The 16313-nt window shown below is 32.2% G+C and overlaps 1 protein-coding gene across 1 annotated transcript in view; it reads left to right on the forward strand.

Annotated features, from left to right (window-relative positions):
- Smp_168670 (cGMP-dependent protein kinase,putative) overlaps positions 1 to 15369 on the forward strand; it is a gene marked incomplete at both ends in the record, with an annotated part of 73013 nt that extends 57644 nt beyond the window's left edge. Inside the window, 5 exons of the mRNA XM_018790950.1 lie at positions 889 to 1120; positions 10655 to 10818; positions 12599 to 12721; positions 13603 to 13732; positions 15274 to 15369. Of these exons, the coding sequence (XP_018645828.1) occupies positions 889 to 1120; positions 10655 to 10818; positions 12599 to 12721; positions 13603 to 13732; positions 15274 to 15369 (745 nt within the window). The remainder of the gene's footprint in view (positions 1 to 888; positions 1121 to 10654; positions 10819 to 12598; positions 12722 to 13602; positions 13733 to 15273) is intronic.
- Positions 15370 to 16313: the final 944 nt, after the last annotated feature.

Below are 16313 nucleotides of genomic sequence, written 5' to 3' on the forward strand. Positions count from 1 at the left end.
ACTGAATCTTTCATCCGGTTCAGCAACATTCTGTTGAAAACCTTTCCTGGTACCGATAGTAGTGTGATGCCTGTGTACTTTTCACATTTGCACAGATCTCCTTTCTTCGGTATCTTGATGAGTCTTCCTTCTTTCCAGTCTGTCTGTGGCACTTGTTTTTCCTCCTAAATCCTCCTGAAAAGAAGGTGAAGCATGTTTGCAGTTGCTTCTCTGTCTGACTTGAGTGCTTCAGCTGGTATATTGTCAGGTCTTACTGCTTTCCCATTCTTGAATTGTCTGATGGCTGGCCATCCTGATTTCTTCGATCGTTGGTGGAGTGAAATTTATAGGAATGTCTGTGTGTGCTGCTTCGATATCCAGTGGATTCAATGGTGGTGACCTATTCGAGCGTTCTCCATCTTTTACTCTGTTCTAGAATCTCAGCGAATCTCCGTGTGTTTGACTGGTCTCTCTGGTTTATTATATTTGCCTGCTAGTCTTTTTCTTTGTGTCATATAAATGCTTCATATTTCTTTCTGTTACAGCATTTTCCGCTGTTGTTTCTAGTTCTCCCACGTATTTCTGCTCGCCATTTCTAATGATGTTTATCATTTGCTTGTTTGCTACTGTATATTCAGCTTTTGTCTTGACCTTCTCTGTTCTTGTTCGACTGTTGTTACTTGCTGTCTTCTTAATCTTCCTTCCTTGAATTTTGACGAGGATTTTGGTAGCGATCCATTCTTTGTGCTGACGATAACTGAAAGCAATTGGTGTACATGCTTTATCTGAGTTTTATAACTCATCATATAGTTGAAGCATAGAATGTTGATGTAAATTCGTATATCACAATATTTTGATAATAACTTAAGTATTTTATAACTTCATTAAATTTTTTTTGTTATTTTTCAGATTATACCGAACTTATAAAGATCAACGTTATTTGTACATTTTATTAGAAGTTTGTCTAGGTGGTGAACTGTGGACACTGTTACGTAATTCTACAGCTTTTGATGATTCGACAGCAAGATTTTATTCAGCATGTGTAGTTGAAGCATTAAATTATTTGCATAGAAGAGGAATTGTTTATCGTGATTTAAAACCGGAAAATTTACTGTTAGACAGTCAAGGTTTCTGCAAAATGGTAAGTTCACATAATCAGTGTTTTCTAATTTTCGCTACCAGGTGTTCCATATAACTGAAATGACTATTATAGCCGTAATCATAACATCTCGACAGTGTAACTAGGATGCTTTTACTTTTAAATTATTACATCATCTTACTAGTTGCCTTACATTTGGCTATTTTGGTTAGAAAATTTCTCAGCATCTAATGATCTGGTTTGGATTGATTATTTTGATAGTACAAATTATTGATGTTTTTCATGCAGAATACCGTCTAGCGTCAAATTACTCGGTATAGGCAAGATAACATGGTTCACTTCACTCTGTACCGAGCTGCATATCAAGATGGTCACTTGTTTGCATTTACGATGTAAATTCTAGTGTACCCGAGTGATTTGTTTTGTGTATATATTTGTTGCATTTCAATCGAAGATCAAAGTCAAGGTATACATATCTTTGAAGAGATTTCTAGGTTAACATGGATTAAAAGAACATTGCTAATACTAAGTCATTAAATATCATAAAATGTTATGTAGTGGTATTCAGCGAGATAAATAGTAGGATGGTTCAGTCCAACTAATCACCGATCTATTTGATAGAAATTATTAGAGAATAAATAACTGCATCAAAATAAAGGCAATGATATAATGATCGTACCAAGGAACAAAAATGCTAAACGAGTGTAAACGATATTAACTGAGATGATAACTGAATTTTACCTTAGTCATTTCACATTATTATTGATGTTACAAATTTTGATTTCAAACATATTTCTAAATTTCAAATGAAGAATATAGCGTCCCATGAATTCTGTTTTATAGAAAGCTAGATCCACGATCTTTTTATTGATATTTGTACGAAATAAAATTATTAACACAATGAGGATTACGTTACTGATACTCTCTTAATAAACAATAAAATGTTAGCGACTAAAGTCCCAGGCTCAGTTAGTAATAATTGACATAGAACCATTGCATTAACAAGAAATATTTTGAAAATATACTTTCTGTAAGCTCTAGATGTTTAGCCTTTCATCTCATATGGCGTTAAACACTAGCAATGAAATACTCATTCGATGCTTTCTTATGCTTGTTAGTTATCTATATGTTATGAATCTGTTATCACTGTAATCCACTAAACTAGATATGCCAAAAATTAAAGACCAAATAATAATAATAGTTGAACTCACGAGTCGATTTAAGCTAGACCACCATCGAAAACTCGGAAGCACTAGACGGCAGTTTCTTTGTAGTATGGAACTCCTTAACAGTACACATCCACGACCCTGCAGGCTCGACTTGACCTTCGGTCTCGCGTGCAAACGCTTAACCTCTAGACCTTTGAGCCAGCATCCAACGGTGTTAATGTCTAACTTCAATCGATCCATAATCTTGCACAAGCCTTCATTCATTGTCTGAAGTAGATAACTGTTTCACATCCGACACGGATTGGACTCCATTAGTCAGAGATTCCCATTAGAACTCCATGAAACCCATCTTAAAGAACACTTCTGAAGAGTCTTATACTAGGACAAAACGATCGTCTAAAGCTTCCAGATTTTTAGTGGTAGTCTAGCTTAAATCAACTCAAGAATTGAACCGTGAAAATACTACAATCTCCATAAATCCCCATACTGACAAAAATTGGTTATGTATGAAATTATTTACATTCTGACTCAAAAGTATTTCGTATTATTTAATTTATACAAAGTAGGTTATTATCCTGTGATTTATGTCATTTTTCCGGCCTCTGAAATAGTCAATTTAAAGGAAGATTAAAGTAACTGTTTATCAATTTTGATTAGTATCTCAGTGATGTTAAACACCTATTAGACTATTGTTATTAATTACAGAAAAAAAAAGAAGAATAAAGCAGTTTCATCTTCTTGAACATAGTTCCATATTAGTATTCAAATTATGATTACTTAGACAAGTATTTAAACATGTCAGAATCTAGTTTGCTTGACCTGACCCAAAATCAAAAATAGATTCAACTTTACCTTATGACAAATAAATCTAAATAATGAATGAGATATGGAATTTCAAAGAAAAAAAAAGAAAATTGTTACCCAGTAAACAATGTAAAATAAAAAAAATTAAAAAAAAACTTTTTGTTAACATCAAATAGACACATCACATAAACTACATCGAATTGTAAACAAACAAACAAACAACCAAACAACCAAACAAACAAACAACACCACCTCATTTGAATATTCATTATGAAAGTAAAATCAAATTCATTTGTTTACCTACTTGTTTTTATAATTTTTATGATAAGGAATTCCTGTGGATTGATTCTTTTTTTTTATAATTTAATTTTAAATATCATATAGTTTATAATGATCAGCTTCAATGGATACACCAAACTTAATTTTTTTTTCTCTCTTGGTACATTCAATCAAAATCAACATTAGAAAAAAAAGTTTCTATGATAAACTGAGAGTAACAAAGTATCTGTTTATATATTTGATTTATTATTCACTAGGGAATTGCCAAAAAATATAATAATAATAATAATAAGGTGAACAATTTGGTTATTATAGTAAAGTTTTAAAATTTATTTTATTTATATTTAAGAAATAATAATAATAATAAAGATAAGTGGACATTGGTCAGTTTTACTTGTTTACAACATTAAAACCATCGGTGTTTTCTTTTGAATAAAAGTTTGTGGCCGTGTGAGAAAGAGACAGAAAGAGTTCATTTTCAGATGACTTGTTGCTTTATTAACCATTATATTGACACTGTGACTTTCATGCATATCATTTTCTATTTATATTAAGTATTAAAAATAACCAGAAGGGGTTTTGTGAAGATTTTTGTAAATTTATAGTTGAATTCATGAGTCATATGAGGCTAGACCATCATAGAAAACTTGGGAGCACTGGATAAGCGTTTCGTCCTGTTGTGGGACTCGTCAGTAGTGCGCATCCACCATCCCGCCCCTCGAGATTCGAACTCAGGACCTATCGGTCTCGTGCGCGACTGCTTAACCACTAAACCACTGAGCCGGTATCATACTGTGTTAATGTCTAACTTCAATCAATCCACGAAATTGAACACCCATCCACCATTGTCTTCGGTAAGTTACCATCTCACAACAGACCCGGTTGAACTTCACTGATCACTGCTTCTCACTAGAACTCCAGGAAATACCTCTTGAACAATATGGTAATAAATACTAAACGATATTCCATCTACTGCGTTTATCTTTCAAGGCAAAAAATTAACTTAACATATATTCTCTATTATATATACATCAGTATATGCATGAGTAAAATTTTCACTTTATTTTAAAAATAACCATTTAGAACACTGAATCATATAGTTAAAAATAAGTAGTATTGTTTGTGTAAATTAAGAAGTTGTACAAATATTTACTTCATTAATAAAATAACATGAATCCAAAAATTAGAACCCTACAAACTTAACTAGTTTGTATTATTCCAAGATCACAGTGTTTTACATATATATGACATGTTAGCAACATGTCTCTTTCAACATTTTGAATAATAGAAGTGTAATATTGGTTAAAAAAATATATATAGAACTATGTAAATATACATGATGAATATACTACTAGTGAACCTAATTTTTCGTACATGATTAAGTCTAGTGTAGATTGAATGTGGTCTATCCTTATAGTCAATTACTTAAAATGTTTGGAGCAATGTATAATAATTAGTTTCAGGTAGAATAATAAGAGTTGTATATTAGTATTTATATAATATTCTATAATAAATGACTCTCCAGTTAGAAAAACATTGAATGAAAATTTCAAGTATTTACTAAAGGTAAGGTAGTAAAAAACACTATGGTGAATATCTCAAGTGTATAACTTAATTTTCCACTTAGAGAGAATTGAAGAAATGAACATGTGGTAATGGCAACCTAAAAGGTGTAGAGAGTTAGTTAGAGGGATAAAAAGTATAACAATTTGAAAATATAGATATTTATTCACTAAAACACAGAATTCAATGCTATAGTGATCAATAACTAGAAATTTACATCATACTAGTTCCTCATCTATATTCTTATCAACCTCTTCTTCGCTAACATTAGTGGTAATTTTTAATGATGTTAGAGTTGACAATGTATATTTAAAAGTCAAGATGTTGATTAATTGCCATTTATCTTTTGTTAGTCAAACAAGATAATATTCTGCGATTCTCTTGGAGAACTTATTCTTGAGGCTGATAAGACATCATTTATTTCTCGACTGATAAATATACCCTCATTTATGATGGAGTTTTGTTCTCTCTGCTCAGAGAATGAAACTGCACCCAAAGTCATCTACCTGAGCTACAAATGTTTCCACCATCTCAAAATATACACTAATGTATTACAGAACTGCGATGTTTGAACTAATCTAGTGTACTGTTCACTATTTATGTCTTAGACGATGATTTCATACATTTATTTATTACATAAATCAAATCTATTAATTGCTGTTAAGACGATAGTGTTCTTTAGATTGATCATATGATCATTTGCTGGATCAAGTGGCAATCCCATAACAGTGTCACTGATTCACTTAAAATACTTTATCATTAAATATGATGAATATGTCGACAATGAGGTATGAGAAGGATGTCTTTACATTAAGAATTTTCTTCTCAAGAAATTGTGTTGTCGGTTGATATGTTAAGCCCATATACCTTATTATAGCTTCAGGACAAGCCAATTTACCTACCCATCATGAGGCACATTTACACCTTGTTAGTTATTCACTTATCAACCCTGACTATTTTTATATGAGCGTGTGTGTGTACACTTTTTATCTTATTCATCACATGCCTGTAATTTATTTTTATCTGGCTATGAATATTGATTAACGCTTTATTAAAGCAAGTTGACGTACCTGCCATCTCCAATGCGTGTCATTTTCGTTTCGATTTCTTCTATTCGCTTCATACTTCTGATTTCCTGTCCATATATATATATATATATATATATATATATATATATATAAAATCCATTCTCGTATTTGACTTATTTAACTCCGTTATTACCAGCGCGGATTAAGTCATGTATTACATACGAGGACAGACAAGATGAATATTTTGACAATCGACCATTCATACGACCAAATTGGGAATCAGATCATAAGGCTAACTAAAAATTAATTACACTTACAAAATAAAGCTCATTAACTAATCACTCTTATTTCCCATTTACATAGTCAACATTACAAGATGAATAGATTGAAAATTTCTTATTCGACACCAGTATGATGAGTATTATTTATTTACTTCTAATCATAATTATTTAATTATTTCATGTTGTCTGTTATGCATCTGACATACTCATATAATTGACATCATGAGTCAATTGAAGTTGGGCCACCATGGAAAACCTGGAAGCACTGGACGGCCGTTTCGTCCTATTATGGGACTCCTCAGCAGTGCGCATCCACGATCCCGCACTCGCGAGATTCGAACCCAGGACCTACCAGTCTCACACCAGAGCATTTAACCGATAGACTACTGAGCTGGCATCCAACTCATGATTGACTCATGATTTCAACTATGAAAATATTAAATTCTCCACAAAACCCCCTCTGATCTATAATCATATGCTCACTAGTGACTGACTTCAAGAGATATTTCCTTGAGTTCTAGTGGGAAGCAGTGACCAGTGGAGTTCTACCAAGTCTGTTGTAGAGATATCAACTCACTGAAGACAATTAGTGAACGGTCGCTCAAAATCGTGGATTGGTTGAAGTTAGATATTAACACCGTTGGATGCCGGCTCAGTGGTCTATCGGTTAAGGGCTCCGGCTCGATACTGGTAGGTCCTGGGTTCGAATCTTGCGAGTGCGGGATCGTGGATGCGCACTACTGAGGAGTCCCATAATAGGACGAAACGGCCGTCCAGTGCTTCCAGGTTTTCCATGGTGGCCCAACTTCAATTGACTCATGATTTCAACTATGAAAATACTAAATTCTCCACAAAATCCCTTCTGATCTATACTCATATAATTCAATATATGTTATTTGACCATAAACTGGGTACAAAGTTTCAAAACTCTTACATTTTCTTCCAATGGTTTCGTATTGATATTGATCACATGAATGATAAATTTATTCCTATAAACGACAAGTCATTTACAAAACCTGAATAATCTTAGTTGATTGTAAAGATTGTTGAGTTTTATAGGTTGCATCATAAGTTAACCTGTTTCATCCCAAAATGTGACTCCTCACTAATGGGCATCTATCACTCTACTATTAATGGAACGCAACGTATTCAGACCTCGAGAAGAGTGATTAACTAAAAGATCACATAAACTGCTGCTAATGTTTCTCATATTGGATATAAAGGTTGTTTAGTGTTTGCTTATTTTCAATGGTTGTCTAGGCAAGGTTAATCCTCTATGTAAACTATGATTTTAATTTTCTTTTGCTAGCAAGGACAAAACTGAGTTTTGTTTTAGCTGCTGAAATACTTTTCTTAGTAGTATACTTCAACCTGATATGGTTGTAAGCTATAAATTTTCAGTAGAATAAAATTAAAATAAATTCACTTGATGTTATTTACTTGTATCTTCCTATTGTTATTTAAGACTGCTATTCATCAGTCTCTTGTTGGCATATGTGCATCCTGTGTGGACTGCTTTGATAGTGCCTTAGGTCACAAGCTTTATAAGCAATGATTGATAGTGGCTAGCAGTGGAATCGATGACGCGCGTTTCGTCCTCTTTGGTAATCGTCAGCTGGATGTACCAACATCTCAGAGTTGATGTTCACTCTGTGACTCGAACCTAGTACCTTTCGCTTCAAACGCCATCTCGTTATCCATTTAGCTACTGAGTCCTGATAGCCACCTGCTTATGCAATGGAGTGCAGGTACATCCAGCTGAAGAGTCTCGAATAGGACGAAACGCGCGTTCTGGATTTCACTACAAGCTACTTTCCATCTTTGCTTACAAAGTTACAGTAATTCATACAACATCAAACTGTTTCTCAGCAGACTTATTTTTCTTAAAAAACTGAATATATTATTGACATCTTCTAGGTGGACTATAAATTGTATACTTAAGCAAAATATTAAATAACTGGAAAAAAACTAGGGATTATTGAAATCGCTACATAGTAATTAAAAACACATTAAAATTTAGTTTATGATGAAACAGTAGGAATGATTATTTATCATATACACACAGAGTTGAACTCTGAACGTTAACAGAATACATAGGAAACATTGTAGAAGAGTTTCTTTTTTCTTGTAAACAAATAGAAATATGTTCTGATCCAAAAGAAAAACAACCAAAAAATGTTCTATCAAATAATTCTATTCAATTACAATTCAATAAAGAAATTTCATAAATTAAATTATTTAATTTATTATAACAATGGATAGTGGTTAGCAATGGATTCCACTGCTAGCTATTGTCCATCTTTGCTTATAATGCTTGTGAATTAAGGCTATATCGAGGCAATACACACAGTATGCACATATGCCAATAAGAGACTGATCAATTGCAGTCCTAAATAACAATGGGAAGATTTAAACAAACAATACCAAGTGAATTCCTACTCTATATCAGTAAAATAATCTGGCTAGTGTATGGTTATCATTTTATTTAGTTTGATATATAGAATTAATTATTAATAGGAGGAATTTTTACTTTTGATTTGAAAAAATATATATATTCATATAAACATTCCTACATACATTTTGGACATGGAAAGTTATGCATAATGTGTATATTGTGTACATGTTTGGTTGATTCTGATAGTGTTTCTTCCTCTTTCTCGAATGAGATGGTTATGAAGTTTTCATTATGGTTGTAAATAACTTCATCAGGTTGATCTACAATATACTGTGTTGTGCATATAATGTATAAAATCGAAAATATGAGAAGTAGTTCATTTCGTCTATTGATTCATCGTTATGTGAGAAACAAATAGATGAGTATAAACCTTACTATCATAATCAACGGGATTTATTTGGATTAATCAAATATTATAACAACTATCCTACAGTCAACTTCGATTATGGTTAATTTCGGTCAAGACATTTTATTAACTTAACAAACAGAGTTATTCAAGCAGTAATAATTCTCATATTTCTTTGTACTATTATGGTCACTATCTTGTCTGTATAAACGAGTAGGCGTGATCACATGTGATAGACTACGCACATAGCTCTCTCTAGCTTAAATGTTGGTATCTTAAATATCGCTCGATGAATCATTCTCTTCCCCATGTATTTGTGTAATCGAATCCTATTATTAGTTTTTGCCTTGCCTCGCTGCACCTTATTCCATTTGACCATAGATTCTCCTCTATATTTGCTTGCATACACACATTCGCCTTTCTGCTCAAATTCGCTAGATATGCGTATAACTGTGTTATCTGTGCTGTCCGCTAATAAACCGTGGTTGTCGCTTCTTATTGCCTTTCGATTTCAAACACTGTTGGGATTTACATAATAACACTTACAAAGATGATGGATTAACGAAGCAAAGCCACTACAGTTTACTAACTTTTTTATACCGTAGCCAACTGTATATGCATAATAAATGTAACAATAAAATCTTTCAAATTGTTTAACTTTTTCTACATTTAATCTATCGTAATTGATTAAAAAGAAATGATCTCTCCGTTCTAAGACCATCATTATGCAAAATACACTTCTTGTTTTAATTTTAGCATTTTCTAACTACTTATTTCAAAGATGACTATTTTAATTAATAAAGTAATTATTATTCCACTTGAGTATTGTATAACTGATTGTAGTTGATAATCAACTTACAATCATTGATCTCGTTTGTTAATAATGATTGTAAGCCTATTTAGCATTTTAAAGTAATTAAATTAAAGGCTATTAAAAGTATGTAGCCTGTTGACAATCCTTGATTGCTCTTAATTCATTTTTTACTGGTTTGATCAGGAAGTGTTGTTGTGATCAGTCAGTCAATTAGGATAGCTTTTAAACGTTTATCGTTAAATTAACTTACTAACAACGGGGTTGGCAGTCTGTGGATCAAGTGGACTTTCTATTCATTTCGGGCCCTAAAAATGCCGCTTTTCGGTTGGAAACAGCTTACTAGGGTCGGCAGTACGATCTTGCAATCCGATTTCTGAAAATTAGCTTTATAGCTAAAGTACTCAAACGACCACTTTCGTATGAATAAACCCCATAGAATGATTTGTTCGTCAATTTAGGATGATTAAAGTTGGACTGTGATCAAGTCTTGATGAAAAATGTGTCAACAGCCAATTATTTATTTGACTATTTTCGTCTTCCATGTGGAAATTTAGCAATAGATGGCTGTTTAAATCTTGGATTTGACATGCAAGCACAAAAGCTGATGATCGTTAACTATACGAGTTTTATCTGATAAAGGTTTAAATTTAATTTGAGTTTGAATTATTGGCATTTGAATATGTATTTTAGAAATTAACCGTATTTAACTGAAGGCAATAAAGCTCTGAATAGCTGGGTTTTTGCTGTACAAAGGCATATGTAAGCTTGAATGTTAATATTAAATGTACACTTATTTTCAGAATTGTGTAACTTAATTGAATGATTTTTTAAATTCAGACTGATTTCGGTTTTGCAAAACGAATCGGATACGGCAATAAAACATGGACATTTTGTGGAACTCCAGAATATGTAGCACCTGAAGTGATTCTGAATAAAGGACATGATTTCACTGTTGATTTTTGGGCACTTGGTATTTTAATGTTTGAATTACTAACTGGAACGTAAGTCAAAGAAGAGATTTATTATTTCATCTAATACTTTTGGTTGTGTGAAGTTGAATTCACAATTACTTTTATTGTTTCATTCAATTTTATTGAGTACCATTATAAAAACGTTGTCTCATTCTAAAGAGTGTTCAAATTTGAATTCATTCAAAATTATTAAGTCTCACTGAAAATTAAAATCAAACATTACCGAAAGTATATATTCTTTGAAGTAAGAATATTTGAAACGTACTGTAATAAACTATACAGCGGTTCTTACTAAGAGACAGAGTTCGGAAAACTTGAAAGAGATTATATTTCTCTATATACAAACGTATTGAAAAAATAGTCTCAAAATCTTAACACAAACAATTTGTAGTATTGGGAATTTAAGCTGCAAAATATGATTACATGTTTTCTCATGTGTAAATGAAACCACAACCATTTTGTTCATTCTTCGTATAGTAGATATATTTGAAGTTAATTTCGTTTACTATTAAAATTTCTATCAAATTAGCAAATATAGTAAAGAAGAAATTGTGTTTGTAGAAATCTCAACGATTAGACATAAACCGATTGATGTTAGACCACCATTGAAAACCTGGAAGCATTGAACGGCCGTTTCGTCCTAGCATAAGACTCCTCGGCAGTACATATCTGGGACCCCACATGCGGGACTCGAACTCGGGACCTTAGGTCTCACTCGTGAACGTTGAACCTCTAGATCACTGAATCAGCTCCAATGGCGTTAATATCTAACTTCATTCAGTTCAAGACATTACGTGCCCATCTTTTACTGTACTGAGGTAGATACCTGTCTTAACCTGACACGGCTTAGCTCCACTGGTCACGACTTCTCATTAGAACTCCGAGCATTTCCTTACGAAGCTAGTCACTAGTGAGAACTTGGTAATTATCGGTTATCGGTTCATGATCTCAATCAAAAACATAATAATCTACATAATCTCATACTGATGATTGAACATAAATCCAGTATTTCCCTCAGCAGTGTGATCCAGAGACTTTCATTTTTCTTTGAAAACGCTTGGACCGAAATGGTAGACAAAACGTTCGATTTATTTTATGTTCAATCACTAAGAGTTTTACAAATACTATTCTCTCTGTAATATCTCTTTAAATTATAATCAGAACAAGATATCGAGAGTGGTAAAAATGCTACTGTACTACAAACTATTCCGACGACATGATGTCACATTATTAAATAACAAATTTTTAAAATTTTATGGTCGAATTCACGAGTCAATTGAAGCTAGATTACCATTGAAAACAGGGAAGCACTGGACGGTCGTTTCGTCTTAATATGGGACTCCTCAGAAGTGCCCATCCACGATCCCTCCTCTCAGGACTCGAACCCAGGGTCTATCGGTCTCATGTGGATCGTGGGTATACACTGATAAGGAGTCTCATACTAAGAGGAAACAGCCTTCAAGTGCTTCCAGGTTTTCCTTGATGGTCTAGCTTCAACTGACTCATGAATTCAATTATAAAATCACTAAAGTCTCTACAAAACCCCCTTGTGACAAAATTTATATAATTCAAACATAATAGTTTACTAAATAAACAATATAACTACGTTGAAAATGAAGTTTTAAACAACAATTCTTCATATTGCATAATTAAGTGACAAATGATATCAAGACATTTAATCAAAATACTTTTCCAATGACGAACCAACTCTGAGAGTTTCATTGATAAAATGTATATTGAAAGAAAATAAACTATCTGTCATTATTATTATTATGATAATTAGTACTTTATGTTAATTCATATATTGTAGACCTCCATTTACTTCATCCGACCCGATGAAAATATACAATATTATACTTAAAGGAATTAATACAATTGAATTTCCAAAATCTATTACAAGAAATGCACAGTGCCTTATTAAAAAGTTATGCAGGTAAAAAAGAATGTTCTTTTAATACTGTTGTGGTTCATTTTAGTCGGTATATACGTAATAGTTTTGTATAAGACAATGAGTAAAAGTAAATATCTATTAGTTATTACGTAACTCTAATTGTATCCATGATTATTTATTTATTTATTAACTGATAAATAATTCACGTTTAGATGTGAATATATATTGTCAGATATTTAGTCAGCGTGCAATTCTATACGATGAAGATTTCAAGATTTGTTTCATGAGGGGATTATTGATTTGGCCACCCTAGTCGTTCTAGGAATTTAGAAGACTAATTGAATTGTTAAACTATTTATGAAGAACCAGATTGTTTTTAAATATATCTTGGAAATGTTTTAAAATTTTAAATGAAGAAGAGGAAGGTGGAATACAGTGGTGTAGTAATTCCATATGTATTGGTATTGCTTACATTTGACCTAGTGGCGATCGCAATATTATTTACATTTCTTAACTTATTCCTGATTTATTAGTTACACTCTCTCACACTCACGGCCACTTTTGACTTGATCGTGTATAACTGTTATTTTCTATTTCATGGTGTGATGCGGTCTGGTTTGCTTGTTTATGTCTGAAATACATGATACACACACTGAAAGCTGAGATTGTGTCCTTGACTGGACAGGCAGGGCTAGGCGTAAAGAACCAATGAGGATTCAGAATTGACTCAAGGCTGCTAGTGCTGGTTGACGTGTCACCGGATTAGCACAAGAATAAGGTCATATAAATTGGTATGCTGATTGGAGATTTTGTCAAGTGATAATTGACAGGGCGATTAGAACATAACTATATATATGTATATATACATATTAGAAAACTAATTATTCAACTGTAACAATATATCAGTTCACTTATTGTTGTAGAGACGCTCCAGCCCAGCGACTCGGTGCTCGAAAATCAGGAATAATAGAAGTGAAAAATCATGCATGGTTTGAAGGATTCGACTGGAACGGGCTTATTGCTAGAACTATTCAGGTTCCTATTACACCAAAAGTGAGTTCATTTGCGTATGACAAATTTTGATACTTTTTTTATAAGTAATACATTCAGGAAAAATGCTTTATATGACACTAAATGAGCAGGATGTCAATTCATGATACCTTTGAGTTGAGGTCAAAGAGTATATTTAGATCTAGGTAAGGAAAGTTCCACTGAAGAATTTCAAAATATTATTTTTTGAAAATAATCATAGGTATGTCTTTGTTTAAATTTGAAGTGACTTTGTTATCATTTAGGAAGGACTTACCATCTGAGCTTTACACTATCAGTTAATATCTTGACCTACAAATGATCAAGATATGTATAGTAATAATAATAATCGGTTACATATATACAAAATTGTCAATCCTTCTACAATTCAAAATCACAAACTTCAAATTATGAACAAGCAATATAAACCAAAACAATTGTTTGAACTTTCACAGCTTTTAAGGATCATTTAGTACTCAACAACTGTAAGAAATCAGTCTTCGATAGTGTTAAAAGAAAGGCATCACAGCTACATTTGTTAGAATAAACGTTTTTCATTAGTTTTCAATAGTATTATGTTAAATATGAATTTGAATTATCACAGGCCGTATGGATTGTCAAACTGTATTTAGATTGTTTTCTTGTCTTCTGTTGCTTTTGCTAAAAGTTTCATGTGTACGATACTTTTCAGTAAATATTTCTCATAAATGATAATATTTATAGAATACGGTGAAATGTAACAACTCACTAAGTTATCTTTAGAAGAGATAATTCGTAAATAAACAATGATAGTCCGATGAATCGTGAGGTCATCAAAAGTTATCTTACTAAAATGAAACACTAAATGTTCATTTGTGACATTCTATCGGGTAATTTTAAAACCCAAGAACAAAATTTAATCTTAAAGCATAGCTTTAAACTAATACGTTTCTTTGGGTGGTCATCCTTCACATAATTGATCGAAATGATTTACAGGTTCTGCATTTAATTATAATAATTTATACTACTAAACTACATACTGTACTATTTGAATGTTAGTTGTCTTACAAGTGATACATTAATCGTAAAGCAAATTATACAATTCACTTAGTCTGAAGACTATTTGAGTTTCTTTCTAACTGCCTAAAACCCTAAAATATTAGTGAATCGACCAATTAATTTAACGGCAAAAGCCGAAGAACGCTCGGAAATTAAAAAGCATTGGAAAGTTGTTTAATCCTGGTGTGAGAATATTTGACAGTAGTGGACCTACAAATACGCCAAAGATATAATGAATGCATCAGGTTTAGATCAATGGATCAGAATCCCATGTTGCACATCTTTAACTTCAGTCAACTGACTATGCGGCATCACTATCAAAAAAATGTTCACAGTGACGATTGTCACAATTCTCGTGCAGTTTTTAATAGTTCTGTGGCTGATATTACCCTCACAATGAACTATTCTTTACAGTTTATACAACTAATTTGCTAGTTTAGCATGAAAAACAATTTATTCATATACTTTTATTACAAATTTTTTTGTATAGCGATACAATTACTGTTTGTTTCTCTGTAAACCTTCAGATTTCCTCACCGACAGATTTATCAAACTTTGACAGTTATTCAGAAGAAGAAGAATTGCCTCCAGAAGATACAACCGGTTGGGATAAAGATTTTTAAAAGGCATAGTAACAATAATTTTGTATTAAACCCAAACTTTCAGTAACGACTAGACGATATGGTCAAAAAATATTCTGTATGATAAACAGTAAAGTTATTTTCTCAATCTTTTCACTCAGCCACTTTTCAGCTTTATTATTTCTGCTAAACTAGTATTTTAATGACTTCTCTGATGGAAATTCTTTCTCATTATTTTTGCTTTTATTACATGAGACTATTTTTCGTGAGAGAAAAAAAAGGGAATCATTCATTTCCTTTCTTTATTTTTGAATTTTATTTCAGATCTAGTCGGTGACAAAGAAGAACTAAACTACGTATATTTAGACTAATAAATTAATGAGTCTTTTCGTTCATATTTTTATATATATACGGTTAGATCACTGTTGAATACAACGGCAACCGTATTATGATTATCATCATTATTAGAATTGTCAACAATTACCAGGAGGAAATTATAGATGTACCATGATAAAATGGAAGTTATTCATAAAAACAATCATTGATAATGAGAATAATAATTAAGGTTGGAAATTTAGATCATTGAATTCCAGTCTCAGTGGTCTAAACATATTGTGACGTAAAATAATCATAAAGTTAGAAAGTTTTTGTTAAATTAAAAAGGTGGAAACTATATAACATTGATAATGATATACGAAGATGGTAAGACTGATGTGTAATTAAATGACTTAATCATGGTACTTGACCGGAACGAAACCATAATTCCGTTTCTTTAAGTGCTAATTAGATTCAAACATTAAATTAAGAACATCGAATTAATGACATTAAATAGGAATAATATATTTGTAAAATCTCAGCGAATGAATTCGAAGTAAATCCGTTTCACCTGGCAATCTGGTCCAAGCTTTTCACCACAGACGTTTTCTCAAACAGTAAGAAGAATCACACTCGACTCATTTGATTCAATTCAGCTAATACATCTAAAG

The sequence above is a fragment of the Schistosoma mansoni genome, assembly GCF_000237925.1.
Source record: "Schistosoma mansoni, WGS project CABG00000000 data, chromosome W unplaced supercontig 0231, strain Puerto Rico, whole genome shotgun sequence".
Lineage (NCBI taxonomy): Eukaryota > Metazoa > Platyhelminthes > Trematoda > Strigeidida > Schistosomatidae > Schistosoma > Schistosoma mansoni.